The 14,986-nt window shown below is 52.2% G+C and overlaps 1 protein-coding gene across 1 annotated transcript in view; it reads left to right on the top strand.

Annotated features, from left to right (window-relative positions):
- Fer1l5 (fer-1 like family member 5) overlaps positions 1-14,876 on the top strand; it is a 53,137-nt gene extending 38,261 nt beyond the window's left edge. The window contains exons 29-53 of the mRNA XM_052745157.1: positions 76-246; positions 451-586; positions 711-788; positions 2,524-2,705; positions 2,913-3,074; positions 3,354-3,458; positions 4,406-4,549; positions 4,633-4,795; positions 4,933-4,958; positions 6,628-6,678; positions 6,781-6,885; positions 7,397-7,516; positions 7,994-8,155; positions 8,332-8,423; positions 8,997-9,167; positions 9,348-9,496; positions 9,733-9,872; positions 11,144-11,232; positions 11,473-11,568; positions 11,730-11,871; positions 12,089-12,188; positions 12,265-12,455; positions 12,638-12,747; positions 13,207-13,348; positions 13,458-14,876. Coding sequence (XP_052601117.1) covers positions 76-246; positions 451-586; positions 711-788; positions 2,524-2,705; positions 2,913-3,074; positions 3,354-3,458; positions 4,406-4,549; positions 4,633-4,795; positions 4,933-4,958; positions 6,628-6,678; positions 6,781-6,885; positions 7,397-7,516; positions 7,994-8,155; positions 8,332-8,423; positions 8,997-9,167; positions 9,348-9,496; positions 9,733-9,872; positions 11,144-11,232; positions 11,473-11,568; positions 11,730-11,871; positions 12,089-12,188; positions 12,265-12,455; positions 12,638-12,747; positions 13,207-13,348; positions 13,458-13,625 — 3,195 coding nt within the window. The 3' untranslated portion in view covers positions 13,626-14,876. The remainder of the gene's footprint in view (positions 1-75; positions 247-450; positions 587-710; positions 789-2,523; positions 2,706-2,912; positions 3,075-3,353; positions 3,459-4,405; positions 4,550-4,632; positions 4,796-4,932; positions 4,959-6,627; positions 6,679-6,780; positions 6,886-7,396; positions 7,517-7,993; positions 8,156-8,331; positions 8,424-8,996; positions 9,168-9,347; positions 9,497-9,732; positions 9,873-11,143; positions 11,233-11,472; positions 11,569-11,729; positions 11,872-12,088; positions 12,189-12,264; positions 12,456-12,637; positions 12,748-13,206; positions 13,349-13,457) is intronic.
- The last annotated feature ends 110 nt before the right edge of the window (positions 14,877-14,986 follow it).

Below are 14,986 nucleotides of genomic sequence, written 5' to 3'. Positions count from 1 at the left end.
AGCCCTGGCTGGGACACAGGCAGGGGTCACTTGCGACGCAGGGACAGGGGCACCAACCTGCATTCTTTCCTACAGCAGGACCTCTCTGGCGAGGGAAAGGAGGGCTGGGAGTACGGCACCTTTGACTCCAAGTTCAACCTGGACCCACAGCCCACGAGCCGGTTCCGTCGCCGCTGTTGGCACCGACGACTGGTGCCCAAGAAGGAGAAGGGTGTGGCTTCCATATTCCTCCTGGAGGGATCCTTGGTAAGGCCTCCGTGGACTGAGTGACACTTGTTTATTAACTCTACCTCCCAGAGGCTCAGGAACACACATCCCTGACCCCTGCTAGCTGGGCCCCAACTCTTCAAGTGTGGCAGCTTGCATCTGTAGAGGGGTACAGGGGGGCTAGGGTCTGGAGAGAGGAGTCAGGAAGTACTGAGAACCTTAAGGCGGCCTTTCTGGGCACAGGCAGTGGAGTTGGAGAGCCAACCTAAGAAGGAACAGAATAAAACATGGTCACTGCAACATTGGAAGGACTCCTGGAAACACACCCCCGAGAATCCCCGGACCCCCACCATGCCCTTCATCTACTGCATCTTCAACAGTGAGCCCTGGCCTGGGAGTCTGCTGAGGGGCCCCAGAGGCCAGAGCCTGAGGATAGGGAGGAGGGAGGAGCCTATGAAGAGCTGGGGACAGGTAAGGAATGAATGAGATGTCTCTTTATCCAGAGCCTCACTACTACCAGCTCTTCTGCTATATCTACCAGGCCCGGAATCTGATGTACAACCAGATCCTGACCTTTCAGGGTAGGAATGCCCCTTGTCCTTCAGCCCTGTCTCCTATCCCCCAAGGCCTGACAACACATCCACGTATGCCTGTGATAAATGTCTGATGTTCAGATCCCTCCCTCAAGCAGCTTGTCCTCGTTAGGATGACTATTGCTGTGATGAAACACCGTGACCAAAAGCAACTGGGGAAGGAAAGGCTTTATTTCTCTCACACTTCCATATAACAGTTCATCATTGAAAGCAGCAAGGACAGAAATTCACACAGGGCAGGAACCTGGGGGCAGGAGCTGAGGCAGAGACCTTGGAGGGGTGCTGCTTACTGGCTTGCTCCTCATGCCTTGCTCAGCCTGCTTTCTTATAGAACCTAGGACCACCAGCTCAGTGGTGACCCCACCTACAATAGGCTGGACCTTCCCACATCAATCACTAATTAAGAAAATGCCCTATAAGCCTGCCTACAAAATGGTCTTATGAAGGCAATTTCTCAGCTGAGGCTTTCTCCTCTACAATGACTCTAGCTTGTGTCAAGTTGACATAAAACTAGCCAGCACAAAGCTTATGACTGTAATTTAGGGGAAAAGACCACCAAATAAAGACTACAAAGTCTAGGGTGCTCTTGAAATGTGACCCCAATGCTGTGAAATTTGGAGGGGGGTTGAGGGACTCAGTCACTTACCTGGGGTCAATTAGTAGGCCTAGAAGAGGGAGAAGCTCGCATGGCAGAGGACTGGAAGAGAGGGTGGGACATGAAAAAGAGTGCCACAATGGGCTGGAGAGATGGCTCAGTAGTTAAGAGCCCTGGCTGCTCTTCCAGAGGATCCAGGTTCAAGTCTCAGCACCCACACAGCAGCTCACAACTGTCTGTAATTCTGTTTCCAGGGGATCCAACATTCTCACACAGACATATATGTAGGCAAAGCACAAATGCATACAATATAAAAAGAAATGGAGGGAGGGAAGAGAAGACAGAGAGACAGAGAGAGACAGAGAGAAAGAGGAGATATGCTGGGGAACCATGTCATTTGAGGCTTTGTAGAAGAGAGACAGGGAAGAGGCCCTGTATGAGGAAGACGCACAGAATCATTCAGGAGGTGGGCTGAGTGCTCTCACCCTGTTCTGTTAATGGCACTGTGATAGAAGATAAGCAATGGGTGGCCGGGCTTCTGGGATGTCTGCTGAACTCTGTGTCCCCTGAGCATCACCAACCATATTAAAGGACACTCAATGCTGCTATGGATGATCAATTATGGGAAGCCTTGGCTGGGGGCGGGGGTGGCGGCGGCGCACACTTTTAATCCCAGCACTCAGGAGGCAGAACTTACAGACAGATCTCTGTAAGTTCGAGGCCAGCCTGGGCTGCAGAGCGAGTTTCAGGAAAGGCACCAAAGCTACACAGAGAAACCCTGTCTTGAAAAACCAAAATAATAATAATAATAATAATAATAATAATAATAATAATGGGAAGTCTTATCCCTAGAACTCCTCCATAAGAGCCTCTTCCCTTCATCCCTGAGAAAGCCAAGCTGTAACCACAGTGGGCCTGGCATTCACATGGATGGAAGCCAAGGTTCCCCTGGCCTGTGGGGTAGGCAGCTGATCTGCAGCTCCTGCTGAAGCTGCATTCTAGAAGGGCTGGCATTGGCAGTGGCGGCCCATCCTGAGTCTCCTCAGGTCTAATGGCTGCCACTGCAGAGAGGACACCCTCACTTAGCAGTTTGGAGCGGTGACGCCCGGCCCCCCCCCCCTGCTTTAGAGCCTTTCGTTCGAGTGGTCTTCTTGAACTACAGCCTGTGTACCCAGACACTACGAAGCTCCGCAGCTCCGACGTGGTCCCAGACGCTCATCTTCCAGCACCTTATGCTGTTTGAGAACCCCAAGGATACCAGAGAGAACCCCCCACTTGTGGTGCTGGAACTGTGGCAGCATGACTCAAGGGTACAGCAGGCTGTGCTTGAGGGAGGAAGATCTACCTCAGAGCCCCGCTTCAGGGGTAGAGGTGTATTTTAGAACAAGATGTTGAGGGGTTCACTGAGGCTGCTGTGGAGGAGTCAAATAGATGTGCTAACTGAACTCCCCTTTCTTCCTCAGAAGCCCATGCTGGAAATCTGAACTCCACATTCTCTGAACTCCCTTCTCCTCTAGGGAAACAAAATCTTATGGGCACAGAGCATGTGGCACCCGGTGGTTTGGCTGGACCTCCAAGGCTGGGCCTTGACCCCCCTGAGGTGGCATCCCCTTGTGAGAGAGTTGGGAGAGGAAGAGGGTGAGATCTTGGCATCCTGTGAGCTGATCCTCGAGACTGAGGTACAGATGAGAAGAGCAGGGCACGTGTCCCTCCATCTCCAGCTTTCCACACACACCAGGACCCTCCCCTTCTCCTCAGGAAAAGTCTGAGGCTCAGGGCCACACACTGGGTTCAATGCTGTCCACCTGGCCAGTCTCCCCTTTAACTCCCTTCTAGCTTAACCCGTCAATTCTGGGACTTTAGCTAAGCCCTTTATGGGCCATTCTGGGTGGGGATAGGAGCATCAGGACCAGAGCCCCCAGGGCTTCACGCTCCGTTTTCCCTCCTCTGTCCTCCAGAAGCTGAAAGACACACCTCTGCCAATCCTAAGTGTCCCCTGTAAGAATGGGATATACGCACTGCCCAAGAACATCCAGCCCGAAGTGAAAATGATGGCCATTGAGGTGTGTGCGGACGGGGGTGGGGGTGGGGGGCAGGGGGAACGCCTTTCCCAGAGCAGCCTGGGGCGCCCTGGAAACTCTTGGAGGGACTTTTCTGACAACCTGGCTCAAAGTTTGAACCCTAAGAACACATTCTCAGAGGCAGGAGAGACAAGAGAAATGGGAACAGAGGCTTGGACAACATGGCGGTCAGGCAGGGAGCAGTTGCTGTGGGACTAACCTTGGGTTGGTCCCTGTGCATCAGGAATTGATTTTCCAAGAAGGAAATCAAGGCTCAGAGAAAATACATTGCAAACACAGTGACCAGAGACGACAGAGCCACAGTGTAAGCCCTTCCCTGCTTGAGGCCAAACAGAGGTCCCCACGTTGGTTATTCTATGCCCTGTTACAATTTGGCCAGGAAAGAACAATTAAGTAGTTCAGGAACTAGTGACTCCTGAAGACCAGCTAATGGAGTTGGTCCCCACTCAGCCCCCAAGGAGGCTCTCATGAAGGGTATGGACATTCCTGAGGTGCCCCGTTGTCAGCTGATAGAGAAATCACAGGGTGCCGGGTCACTGGTTGGTCATGGAGCTATCTAGGACACAAGTCAGCAATAAGCCAAAAGGCAGAGAGACTCTGCAAAATCTGGGCACCGTCTGCTCCTGTGGGCTCCAGAGGCAGTCAGCCTCGGGAGCTCAGTGTCTGAGAACTGTCTGGAGCGTCTGCTTGGAGGCCAGTGGAGGCAGATCCGCTGGCTGGTGGTTAGATGACACCTTCTTCATGGAGACAGCAGACAGCAGGTTTTAAGAAGTAGCCTGTCCCCTCACAGGGCAGGGAAACGCTAGCTCTGGTACTGCCACATTCCTAACCCTGGCCTGCTTCAGGCTGTCACTTCCAGGCCAGTTCGTCCCTGCCCTGATTAAGATGTTCTGTCTGCCCCTTGCTCTGCTTTCTCCTGGTTCTGACAGATTATGGCTTGGGGCCTTCGAAACATGAAGGTGCATCACCCACAGCTCCTGGTGGAATGTGGGGAGGAGTCCCTGAGGACAGAGCCCATCAGCAACTTCCAGGAGAATCCCAACTTCCCTAAGTCCAACTTCTTCCTCACGGTGGTAAGAGGTCGTGGGAAGGGACTGGACAACGGACAGTCTTCTTCTCTTGAGGGACCTCACATTCCCCTCTCTTTGGGCTATAGTTCATGCCTCTGGAGGAGACCCATGCATTGCCCCTGGTAGTGAAAGTGGTGGACAACCAAGTCTATGGCCAGCAGATTGTGGTGGGTCAAGCCAACATCGACTTCCTCCAGCCCTATTTCTGTGACCCCTGGGCTCTGAACTACACACCTGTAACGCTGCCAGGTATGATCCTTCTCCTAGCCCTCTCTACAGGAAGCCCTCATTGGGAGTAGGGCGCGACGCTGGCTCCCTTGTGGGGTTGGCACTCCTCTTCCTTGGCTTCTCCCTTCCTGAGGCTCATGACTGTGTTCTCTCCACAGCCCTGTCTGTGAAGAAGCCCAATACTGTGAGTAAGGGCCCCAGGCTACCTTCTCCCATACCATTTCCATGAATGACTCTGCCCCTGTAGAGGGATGTCTATTAAAACCAAACCGATGAGGAGGCTTAACTGTACAGTAGAAGGCTAAGGGTTGGTCCTCAGTCAGGTCTGCATGTGAGAATTGCTTGAGTGTCTCAGGGAGGTTAGAGGGGAGTTCTGAGTCAGGGTCGCATGTATCTGAGGCTGGTCTTGAACTTGCTATGTAACAGAGGATAACCTTGAACTCCCCATCTTCTTGTCTCCTCCTCCCAAGTGCTGGATTACAGGCATTCACCCAGCCCACCCAAGCTTTTATTATTATTATTTATTTATTCATTTGTGTAAGGATATACGTGGTATGTGTGTATATGTATACCTGTGTGGACACCAGACAGACATAGCTCCATCTTGCCTTTTGAGACGGGGTTTCTTGCTGACCTAGACGTTGTTAATTAGGTAAGGCTAGCCAGCCAGCTCCAGGGATTCCTCTGTTTCCACCTCCCCAGTACTGGGAAGCAAACACACACCACCATGCTGGGCCTTTTTACATAGGTTCCCGAGCTCAAGATCCTTACACGTGCAAGACTGATGGTTATCACTGACTGTTCACTGGACAAGATCTAAACTCACCCAGGAGACAAGCCTCTAGGCATGTCTGTGAGGGGTTATCTAGATGAGGGTAATTGAATGTGGGCAGCACCATCCCATGGGTTGGGGTCCTACATTAAATAAAAGGGAGAAAGCAAGCTGAACACTGGCATTCATCACTGTTTCCCAAATTCATGCATAATGTGACCAGCTGCCTCAGACACCTGCCCGTCTTTTCCTTACCATGACTTCTCGAAATGTGAGCCAGAATTATTCCTTCTTCCCCAAAGTTGCTTCTTGTCCAGGGATTTAATCACAGCAACAAGAAAACCAACACACAAGGCAAGCATTGTATGGACTAAGACTCCCTTACCTGAGACCCTGGCCACTGAGGGATCCCACGAGAGTTGCCGGTCCTTAAGATTTTGTTCCAAGTCCCTCTATGTCTAATGTGTTCCACAGTTACAGCACTTGGGCATCAGCATCACATTTTAATGCAGAGCAGCTCTTAAATACCTTCATCAAAAGCAGATGCTGCCAGGCATAATGGTACATGCTTGGAATCCCAGCACTCAGAAAGAGGGACAGGAAGATTGAAGGTCTGAGACAGCCTGAGCTACATAAGCAAGACACTGTCTCAAAAACCAAGGGGTAGGGATGTACCTAAGTGATAGACTACTTGCCTAGTATGCATAGACCCCGAGTTCCATACCTAGCACAAGATATAAGGGGGGAGGGAAGATTGATTTTGCTGGGTGGGGCATAGTGGTTAGGCTTGTAATCCCAGCACTGGAAAGGCTGAGGCAGGAGGATCACAGCCTAGGTACATGGTAAGACTTTGGGGTGCGGGGGAGATTCTGCCTCCACGGGTTCAGATAGTGTGAGGTTCTGCATTTCTGAGCATGTTTGAGTCCTGACTATACAGATGGGCAATGAACACTAAGAAGCATGACTCTTCCATCCTGTCCGAACTAAAAGGCCTATGTGAAGTGCAAGGGGACAGGAGCGCCGTGAGTTCCCGCCTCAGCTGCTTTCTCCACTCTTCTCCTGTAACCTCCTCACTTTTCAGTTCCTAGGCACCCTCTACAAGAGGTTCTGGTTGGAGTCCAGCAAAGATGAGGTAAAGTGAACTCAGACCAGGGAACAAAGGACAATCCCAGTTGGGGGGGCAAGGGGGAGCACTCTAGGCCCGCCTGAGAGCCAACAAGAACCCCTCTGTCAGGATGACTATGAGCATGATGTGGACTGGTGGAGTAAGCTATTCTGGGCCACAGGTGATGGTGACAGTTCCGTGCCGTACAAGTACAAAAGCTACCACACCTTGAAGGTGAGGGTCCTGGGAAAGGGTGGAACAAAACCTCCTCTGGGAGGGGCTAGAGGCTTGGTCGTGGTTTGTCAGGGTACCACCAAGTGGCAGAACTGTTGGTTAGGTTTTGCCTTGTTTGAAATAAAGTCCTGTGTAGCCCAAGCAGGTCTCCAACTTGCTATGTAGGTATAGGTGACCTTGAACTCCTGAACCTCCTGCCTCTACCTCCTGAGTGCTAGAACTGCAAGCATGCACCACCGCATTCAGCTTAGCGTAGTGCAGGGATGCATCACCGCATTCAGCTTAACGTAGTGCAGGGATCCTGTAAGACAAGCACTCTCTCACCTAGGCAGGGAGGAGGGACTTCCTACATTGTCCCTCAGAGAACCAGAAACCCTCCCACCAGCTGCTCCATCTGAAGCAGACACTGACGAGCCCAACATTCTGGAAAAGGCTTGGGAGCCGGTAGTCCCTTCACCTCTTGATTTCCAGTGGTTCCCACAAGCCCAGGTCCTGCATATGCCCCCTACAGGTGTATGACTGTGAGCTGGAGGCCGTTCTGGCCTTCCAGGGCCTGCAAGACTTCTGCCAGACCTTCAGACTTTACCAGGAGAAGCCCAAGGTGGATAGCCCTGTGGTAGGGGAATTCAAGGTGTGTCTACGACAGCTGGGCTGCCTGTCTCTCTACAGCCCACCTGTCCCCGAAGTTTCTAATAAAAGCCCTAAGGAAGATGAGCCGGGGCCTGAGAAACAGCCCCAGAAGTAGAGCGACACAGATCAGTCTATGCAGGCAGGGATGGAGGGAGGCAAGACCTTCAGATTACCAGCTCTAGCTCAAGCTGGTTGTCCACAGAAGCCAGCCTCACATTCAAACCTGAAGGGATGGGTGTGTAGTCAGAGTTGACATTAGCATAGTCTGGAACACCAAGTAGCTTCAAGTGCTTTTGCCCAATGCCCCTTTAAATGAGGTCCCTGCCTCAAGACCCCTGCTACTCATCCTCAGTCTCACTCTCCCTGCTGTACTGGGGCCCGGGAGGGGTGGTGGTGGTGGTGGTGGTGAGGGCAGGCAGCTTTACCAAGTTAGGCTTAGCACCGTCAGATTGGGCTGCCAGTGTCTTCTCACCCCCAGGGCCTCTTCCGCATCTACCCCTTTCCTGAGGACCCAGAGGCCCCTAAACCCCCACGTCAGTTCTCGTCTTGGCCTGAGACTGAGGACTTCCCTCAGCCATGCACGGTGCGGGTATACCTGATACGAGCCATCAACCTGCAGCCACAGGACTACAATGGCCTGGTAAAAAAGCAGCCCCACCTGTCACCAGTGGTCCCCACGCCAAGCCTAAATGACAGCATGCCGTTGTGCTTCCGGCTGTTTCTACCCTCGTAGCCGCCACCTGCAGGCACCACACGGTGCACACCTGCTCCACTCATCCTCCCCTCCCTTCCTCCCCTCTGCTTCTCTCCCCGCAGTGTGACCCTTACGTGATCCTGAAACTGGGGCAGACGAAACTCGGCAGCCGGGACTCATACTACCCCAACACTCTGGATCCTATCTTTGGCACGTGAGCTGCCCCCAGTCACCCACTGCCACTTTTCAGGTCCTCCAGGCTATGCTGGAAGGCAGTTCTAGTAGGCAGATGCATTTCTCTTTTGTTGTTTTGCTTTTTGTTTTTCAAGACAGGGTTTCTCTGTGTAGCTTTGGAGCCTGTCCTGGATCTCACTCTGTAGACCGGGCTGGCCTCGAACTCACAGAGATCCGCCTGGCTCTGCCTCCCGAGTGCTGGGATTAAAGGCATGTACCACCACAGGTCCAGCATGGCAGATGCATTTCTTCAGAGCCTGTCTCACCGACTCTTAGGGGCTCAAAAGGTGGCAGATAAGTGGATTATCCACCACTTTTTCACGCACTCCCCCTACCCCGAAGGAAAGGCACTCAGGTCTCCGTGCACAGGCTGTTTTATAAATTCCTTTAGCCATGTTCAGGGACTGGATGCAGGTGGACAAAAGCCTATCCCATGCTCTGCTACCCATGTTCACCCTGAGTGAAGAGGTAGGGCAGGGACTCTTAGGCTGAGATGCTGGCCAGTGAGGCAGAGTATATGTCCACAGCCACTTTCCAATCCCTTTGCCTCTAGGATGTATGAACTCACATGTAACATCCCACTGGAGAAGGACCTAGAGATCCAGCTCTACGACTTTGACCTAATTACTGCAGATGATGAGATTGGAACTACAGTTATCGACCTTGAGAATCGACTTCTGTCTGGCTTTGGAGCCCGTTGTGGGCTCTCTAAATCCTACTGCAAGTGAGTGTGGACCCACTCAGCAAGCAAGCTGGGTTGGGGGAGGTGTGAGACCTGAGGAGAGGCTGAGAACTGGGCTGGACCTGCCTCTCTGTCCCTGTTCCCAGCACCCTTACCAGCTCAAAGCAGTGTGTTCTCCGGGACCTGTTCCTTCCCATCTGTTCCTCTTGCATCCTCTCACAGGTCAGGACCATTTCGGTGGCGGGATCAGCTGTCCCCAAGCCACCTTCTGACCCGCTATGCCAGACAGAAAGGGCTGCCTCCACCGATATTTGACCTTGAGAACGACTCAGTTTTCTACAATGGGAAAAGGTTCGAGTTGCGGAGCTTTGGTGAGCCCAGCACACTTCCAGACAATGGAAGTGTAGCCTTGGGGAACAAGTGTGGACCTGAGATGGAGTGCAGAAGGGAGGGCAGGATGAAGAGAGGTTGCCCCTGGGTAGAGAGTACTCGTATCTCGCCAATTTTCCCTTCTCATAGAAGGCAAAGGTAGCCAAATATCCAGGCCGGGCTGGGGAGGGTGCTCAGATGGAAATGCTAATGACTTCATGATCCCATCTTTATCCAGAGTCCACACCCCCTACCTTTGAGGGTTTGGGGCCTAAGAAGGAACGCCTGGCACTGTACATCTTGAACACCCAGGGGCTGGTTCCTGAGCATGTGGAGACCCGCACACTGTACAGTAACAGCCAGCCAGGTATCGACCAGGTATGTGAATGGAGAGGCTGCTCCTGCCTCCTATAGACTGGTGTGGATCAGGAAATGGGTGCCCATCCACCCAGGACATAGTTCACAGTGAAAAGCAAGGACAGGTCAACAATTCACATAAATACAGACAAGAGCCAAGTATGCTTTGCACGTTAGTAAGGAAGATGCTCCAATGATGTCACTTAGAGCGTCACACCTGGAAAGGCTGTAAGAAATGGATGCCACACAACAGTTGTGGGAACCTCTAGGGTATCCCACCAACCGTTTATATTACTGCTTTTGCTCTCCTGAGGTGTAAGGAGGTGGCATCACAGCTCAGAGGGTACAAACACTGCAAAACCCGGGTCTGGATGCTTAACTGCAAGCGGTCTTCTCTATGGCAAGGAACCAGGGACACAGATCTCCAAGGGCACCTTAATTATCCCTCATTGTCTAACAATAAAAATGGCTCCATCGTTCCACAAATCTTTCAACATTCATGAAGTCTTCTGCTGAGCAATTTTTAAAATAACCATCCTCATTAAACTGGCTTTCTCAAATGGGTCAACTCTGAAGACTAAAAGTAGGCCAGGTGGTTTGACGGGCAGAACATGTTTACCTGTTTTCCAAGGCTGGTGGCTCCACCCCTTTTTTCCGTTCCTCTACTCTCCATTTTCACCACTAATTCTTTCTCTCAAGACTCTCTACTTTATGGCCAGCTTAATAGCCTTAGATGGTGGTCACACAACACAAAATGACCTTACTGACCATCCAGTTTCCTTACTTAAGGCTTCCATGCTGCTGAATACACAAGGCCCACCCCCACCACGGATCCCCAACAACAGGCCACCTAGCATGACCTCCTCACTCCCTACCCCAGTTCCTAAGTGACATCTCAACACTCTCGGTCTCAGTCAGCATCCTTCCCCCTTGCTCACTTGTCTTCCCAGACAAAATCTAAAGCCGGGCGGTGGTGGCGCACGCCTTTAATCCCAGCACTCGGGAGGCAGAGCCAGGCGGATCTCTGTGAGTTCGAGGCCAGCCTGGTCTCCAAAGCGAGTTCCAGGAAAGGCGCAAAGCTACACAGAGAAACCCTGTCTCGAAAAACCAAAAAAAAAAAAAAAAAAATCTAAAGAGGTTGGCAGGTGGCCACTTGCCGCCTCCCGGAAATCTCTGTGCCCAACCCCTGGGTGGTGGGAATACAGCCTCCTCCAAGCCTCTGGCCCTCCCTCATGCCACCTAACTGGAGAGAGACCAGCAACCTCCAACCTGCAAATCCATTCTGGCTCTAGGGAAAAATACAAATGTGGGTGGATATCTTCCCCAAGATGCTGGGGCCTCCTGGCCCCCGAGTCAACATCAGCCCCAGAAAGCCTAAACGGTGAGTCTGTGAAAACCCAATTCCTAATCATGGCACTCCAGTTCAGCCCCCAGGGTGCAGGGAGCCTCTGCCCTCCCATCCTAAGCAGTGGGAATGCTTCTCTACCAGCGTTAGAAGGAGCTTTCCTGCCCAAGTTCAGGCTCTCTGGGCAGCTCCTCCCTCTGCGAGACTGTGGCTGGGGGGGGGGGGGGGGGGGTAGGGGCTGGTCCTCAGCCCAGCCTCAGAGCACAGTGACTGCAGGTATGAACTGCGCTGCATCATCTGGAGTACCTCCCAGGTGGACCTGGTTCGTCAGACCTTAAGTAAAGAGAAGATGAGCGACATCTACGTCAAAGGGTGAGACGCGGGGGAGGACTCCAGAAGGCCCCTCAGTTTCCTGGTTCTGTCACCCTGCTGGAACCTCCTGGTCTTGAGGGAGACATCTTTCAGCCACTGCTTGTGTGCGGCGGGATGGGGACCACACACAGGAACCCCAGGTGAAAGGACTCTGGCCCCAGGTGGCTATCTGGGCTAGAGAAGGACATGCAGAAGACAGATGTCCACTACCACTCCCTGACTGGGAAGGCCATCTTCAACTGGAGGTTCATCTTTACCATGGACTACCTGGCGACAGAGCGTGTATGCGTCCAAAGCCAGAAGGTAAGGGGTAGGAAGGAGAAAGGGGAGAGAGCCTTAGGGTCCAAGAGATTCGCCCTCGTTTCAGAGACCTGCAAGCTGGGACCAGATGTTAGGAACAAGTCCTCAGGCAGAACCCCTCTTCCTTGCTAGTCTGTCATTACTGACTAGTGGACTGATGGGCATCCAAGGGCAATGTCCATGAGGCAGGCCATTAACACAGCCTTCTGCTGTCCTCTAGGACTACATATGGAGCCTGGATCCCACCTCAATGAAGTTTCCAGCCCGGCTCATCATCCAGATATGGGACAATGACTTCTTCTCCCCTGATGACTTCTTAGGTGAGGTCCTGGGGTAGGGTTTGTGACACAGGACAAACAATTCCTCTTGCTGATGATGGCCTTTCTCTGGGCTCAGGGGTCTTGGAGCTGAATTTATCAGACATGCCCCTTCCGGCTGTGAGCAGCAAGCAGTGCTCCCTCAAGATGATGGAAATGGACAGCAAATGGCCCTCCATGCAACCGAAGCGCATCTCTCTCTTTAAGAAGTCCAATGTAACTGGATGGTGGCCTTGTCAGGTCCACGATGGGGACAAGTGGCGTTTGTCGGTAGGAGCTGGGGAAGGTGTTTAGTGCACAGGGCCACGATGCCATCTAACCTGGCTCTAGCAGACTTCTAGGACCTTAGCCAAAGCCCCCTTCCTTTGTGGAGGTAGGGAAGTGGTCCTGGAAGGCCCCTGCCCCTACTGTCTGACCAGGGCAGGCCCTGCCTCTGTCTCTGGCCTTTCTAGGGTAAAGTGAAGATGACTCTGGAGATGCTGTCAGAGAGGGAAGCTCTAATCAGGCCAGCCGGGCGAGGCCAGTCAGAACCCAACCAATTCCCTACACTCCATCCTCCCGTGTAAGGGCCCTGTGGGGCAGAGGCACCAGGCCCTTGCCTCCTCCTTTGTATAGGGTGGTGACTGGTGGGCCTCCATGTGGAAAGGGATAGTTACTTCCTCCTACATGGCTAAGTTACAGTCAGGAAATAAGACATGGGGTTGGGTGTAAGGGGCTCCCCAGTCTGCTAAAAAAAAAAAAAAAAAAAAAAAAAAAGCCGGGCGGTGGTGGGCGGTGGTGGCGCACGCCTTTAATCCCAGCACTCGGGAGGCAGAGGCAGGTGGATCTCTGTGAGTTCGAGGCCAGCCTGGTCTACCAAGTGAGTTCCAGGAAAGGCGCAAAGCTACACAGAGAAACCCTGTCTTGAAAAAAAAAAAAAGAAAAAAAAAAAAAAAAAAAAAAAAAAGAGCCAAGGCTCTGGATCACTTGACCTGAAGGTCCCTCTTACCCTCCATTCTCTGGCATCTGCTGTCCTGGGCAGACGAAATGACTCCTGGTGGTACCAGTCACCTATTAAAAACTTCTGCTATGTTTTCTGCAAGCGCTACCGCACCAAAATCATATGCTGCGTGGTGGTCCTGGTTCTGGGGATTATACTGTTCAACTTCGTCTATTCGGCTCCGGTGAGTGCTGATCACTGGGGAGGGGCAACGATGCCGGCCACTCCTGTGCCACCTCTGAGAGTACACTTAGGTTTCTACTCTAGGCTACTCTGGTGTCTCTTCTCTCTAGAACTATCTGGCCATGGCCTGGATCAAACCTGAACTTCGGCTGAATCCTCCCATTAAAATAGTCAACCTCATCGGTTCAGTAAACACCAGCAATATCAACTCTACCGTCTTTTCCATGGAGGGCTCAAAACTACGGCCTTTAAAAAACAATGGGTCGACATTCCTCTAAGGATCCAGGAATCGCATGAAAGATGTCGTCCTGGAGATTCCAGGTCCACAAGGCTAGGTGACCTGGCTTTTCTCTCCTGCTAAGTACCCTGACCCTTGGGCTTCCTAGCAGATCCTTGTTTGAGTCTTCTAGGATATGTCCAAAGGGCCGTGCATATTCTGACTCAAATGTTTATAGAGACCACCTCTAACAAGAGCAGAGCTGTTCATTGTCTACTGAAATAAATACGTTTTTCTAACCAAGCCACTTGGCACTTGGGGGTTGGGATTAAAGACAATGGGAAAGGCTGAAAGCGGCAACTCTTCACGGGAGGCTTGGGGAATGACGCCATCCACGCTAATCACCCCGTCTAGTCCTGGGCTTCTTCTATGTGCAGAGGCTTTGACAGAGAAAATCAGGGAAAGGTAACTGCGAGTCATACACTGAGGCCACGGCTTTTACTCCCGGATGAACGCACAAGAGCCACACCAGGGACCAGGAGCTACCTCCTCCAGCACACACTCTGGGGTTACACTGCCTAGAAAAACAGCCCCACTTGCATGAAAAACATTGGTTTCTGCAACAAAAAGCAAGAGCTGAGGCAGGACGTATGATGCTGAGTGGTGGCTTTCTTTCTTTTTTCTTTTTCCTGAGATAAGGTTTCTCTGCATAGTCCTGGCTGTCCTAGAACTGGCTCTGTAGACCAGGCTGGCCTTGAACTCAGAGATCCACCTGCCTCTGCCTCCCGAGTGCTAGGATTAAAGGTGTGCACCACCACCACCCGGCACAGGCAGTTTTCTTATACATTTCTCAGTGGGAAAAGACTAGTTCCCAGGCTATGTGGGGACCACAGATCCTATCTCCTGGCCTTCTTAAAAAGCATCAAGATGTAGATGAGCAGGAATCCCACAAACCTGACTCACTCTCTCTTACCCCTCCCATGATAATAAAATCCTCTTGGTCCACTGCTATGACCGTCATCTCAACAGCCCACTTAGGTCCTCTACCACATGGACCCATCCCCCCTCCTTTTGAGCTCAAAATGGACAAAACTACCATTGTTTCCAGTTCTCCTAGCTCCCCTGAAGCTATTCTGCTACTGTGAGAAGGTGTTAGGAAGAGGCTCTCTGCAGCCCACCTTGAACTCTCCTGCATAAGAGCACCATACTATCCTGCTTAATTAAGCACACGGGAGAGCCAGAGGCCTGAGAAGATGAACACCCATCTGAAGCCGGGTGACCCCTCCTCCTAGTCTGGGGACTGATGGGCTAAGGGGAGAGCATGAGGGCTTTCCCAGCCACCCAGGAGGAGCAAGGCAAGAGCTCAGGAAAAGGCTGGAGCCTCGCCACTAAGCCCACCAGAGAAGCCACTGAGCCAGGACT

Source organism: Peromyscus californicus, unplaced genomic scaffold (genome assembly GCF_007827085.1).
Source record: "Peromyscus californicus insignis strain IS unplaced genomic scaffold, ASM782708v3 Scaffold_19__1_contigs__length_69161282, whole genome shotgun sequence".
Classification (NCBI taxonomy): Eukaryota; Metazoa; Chordata; class Mammalia; order Rodentia; family Cricetidae; genus Peromyscus; species Peromyscus californicus.
This window is presented reverse-complemented; position numbering and strand designations above follow the sequence as displayed.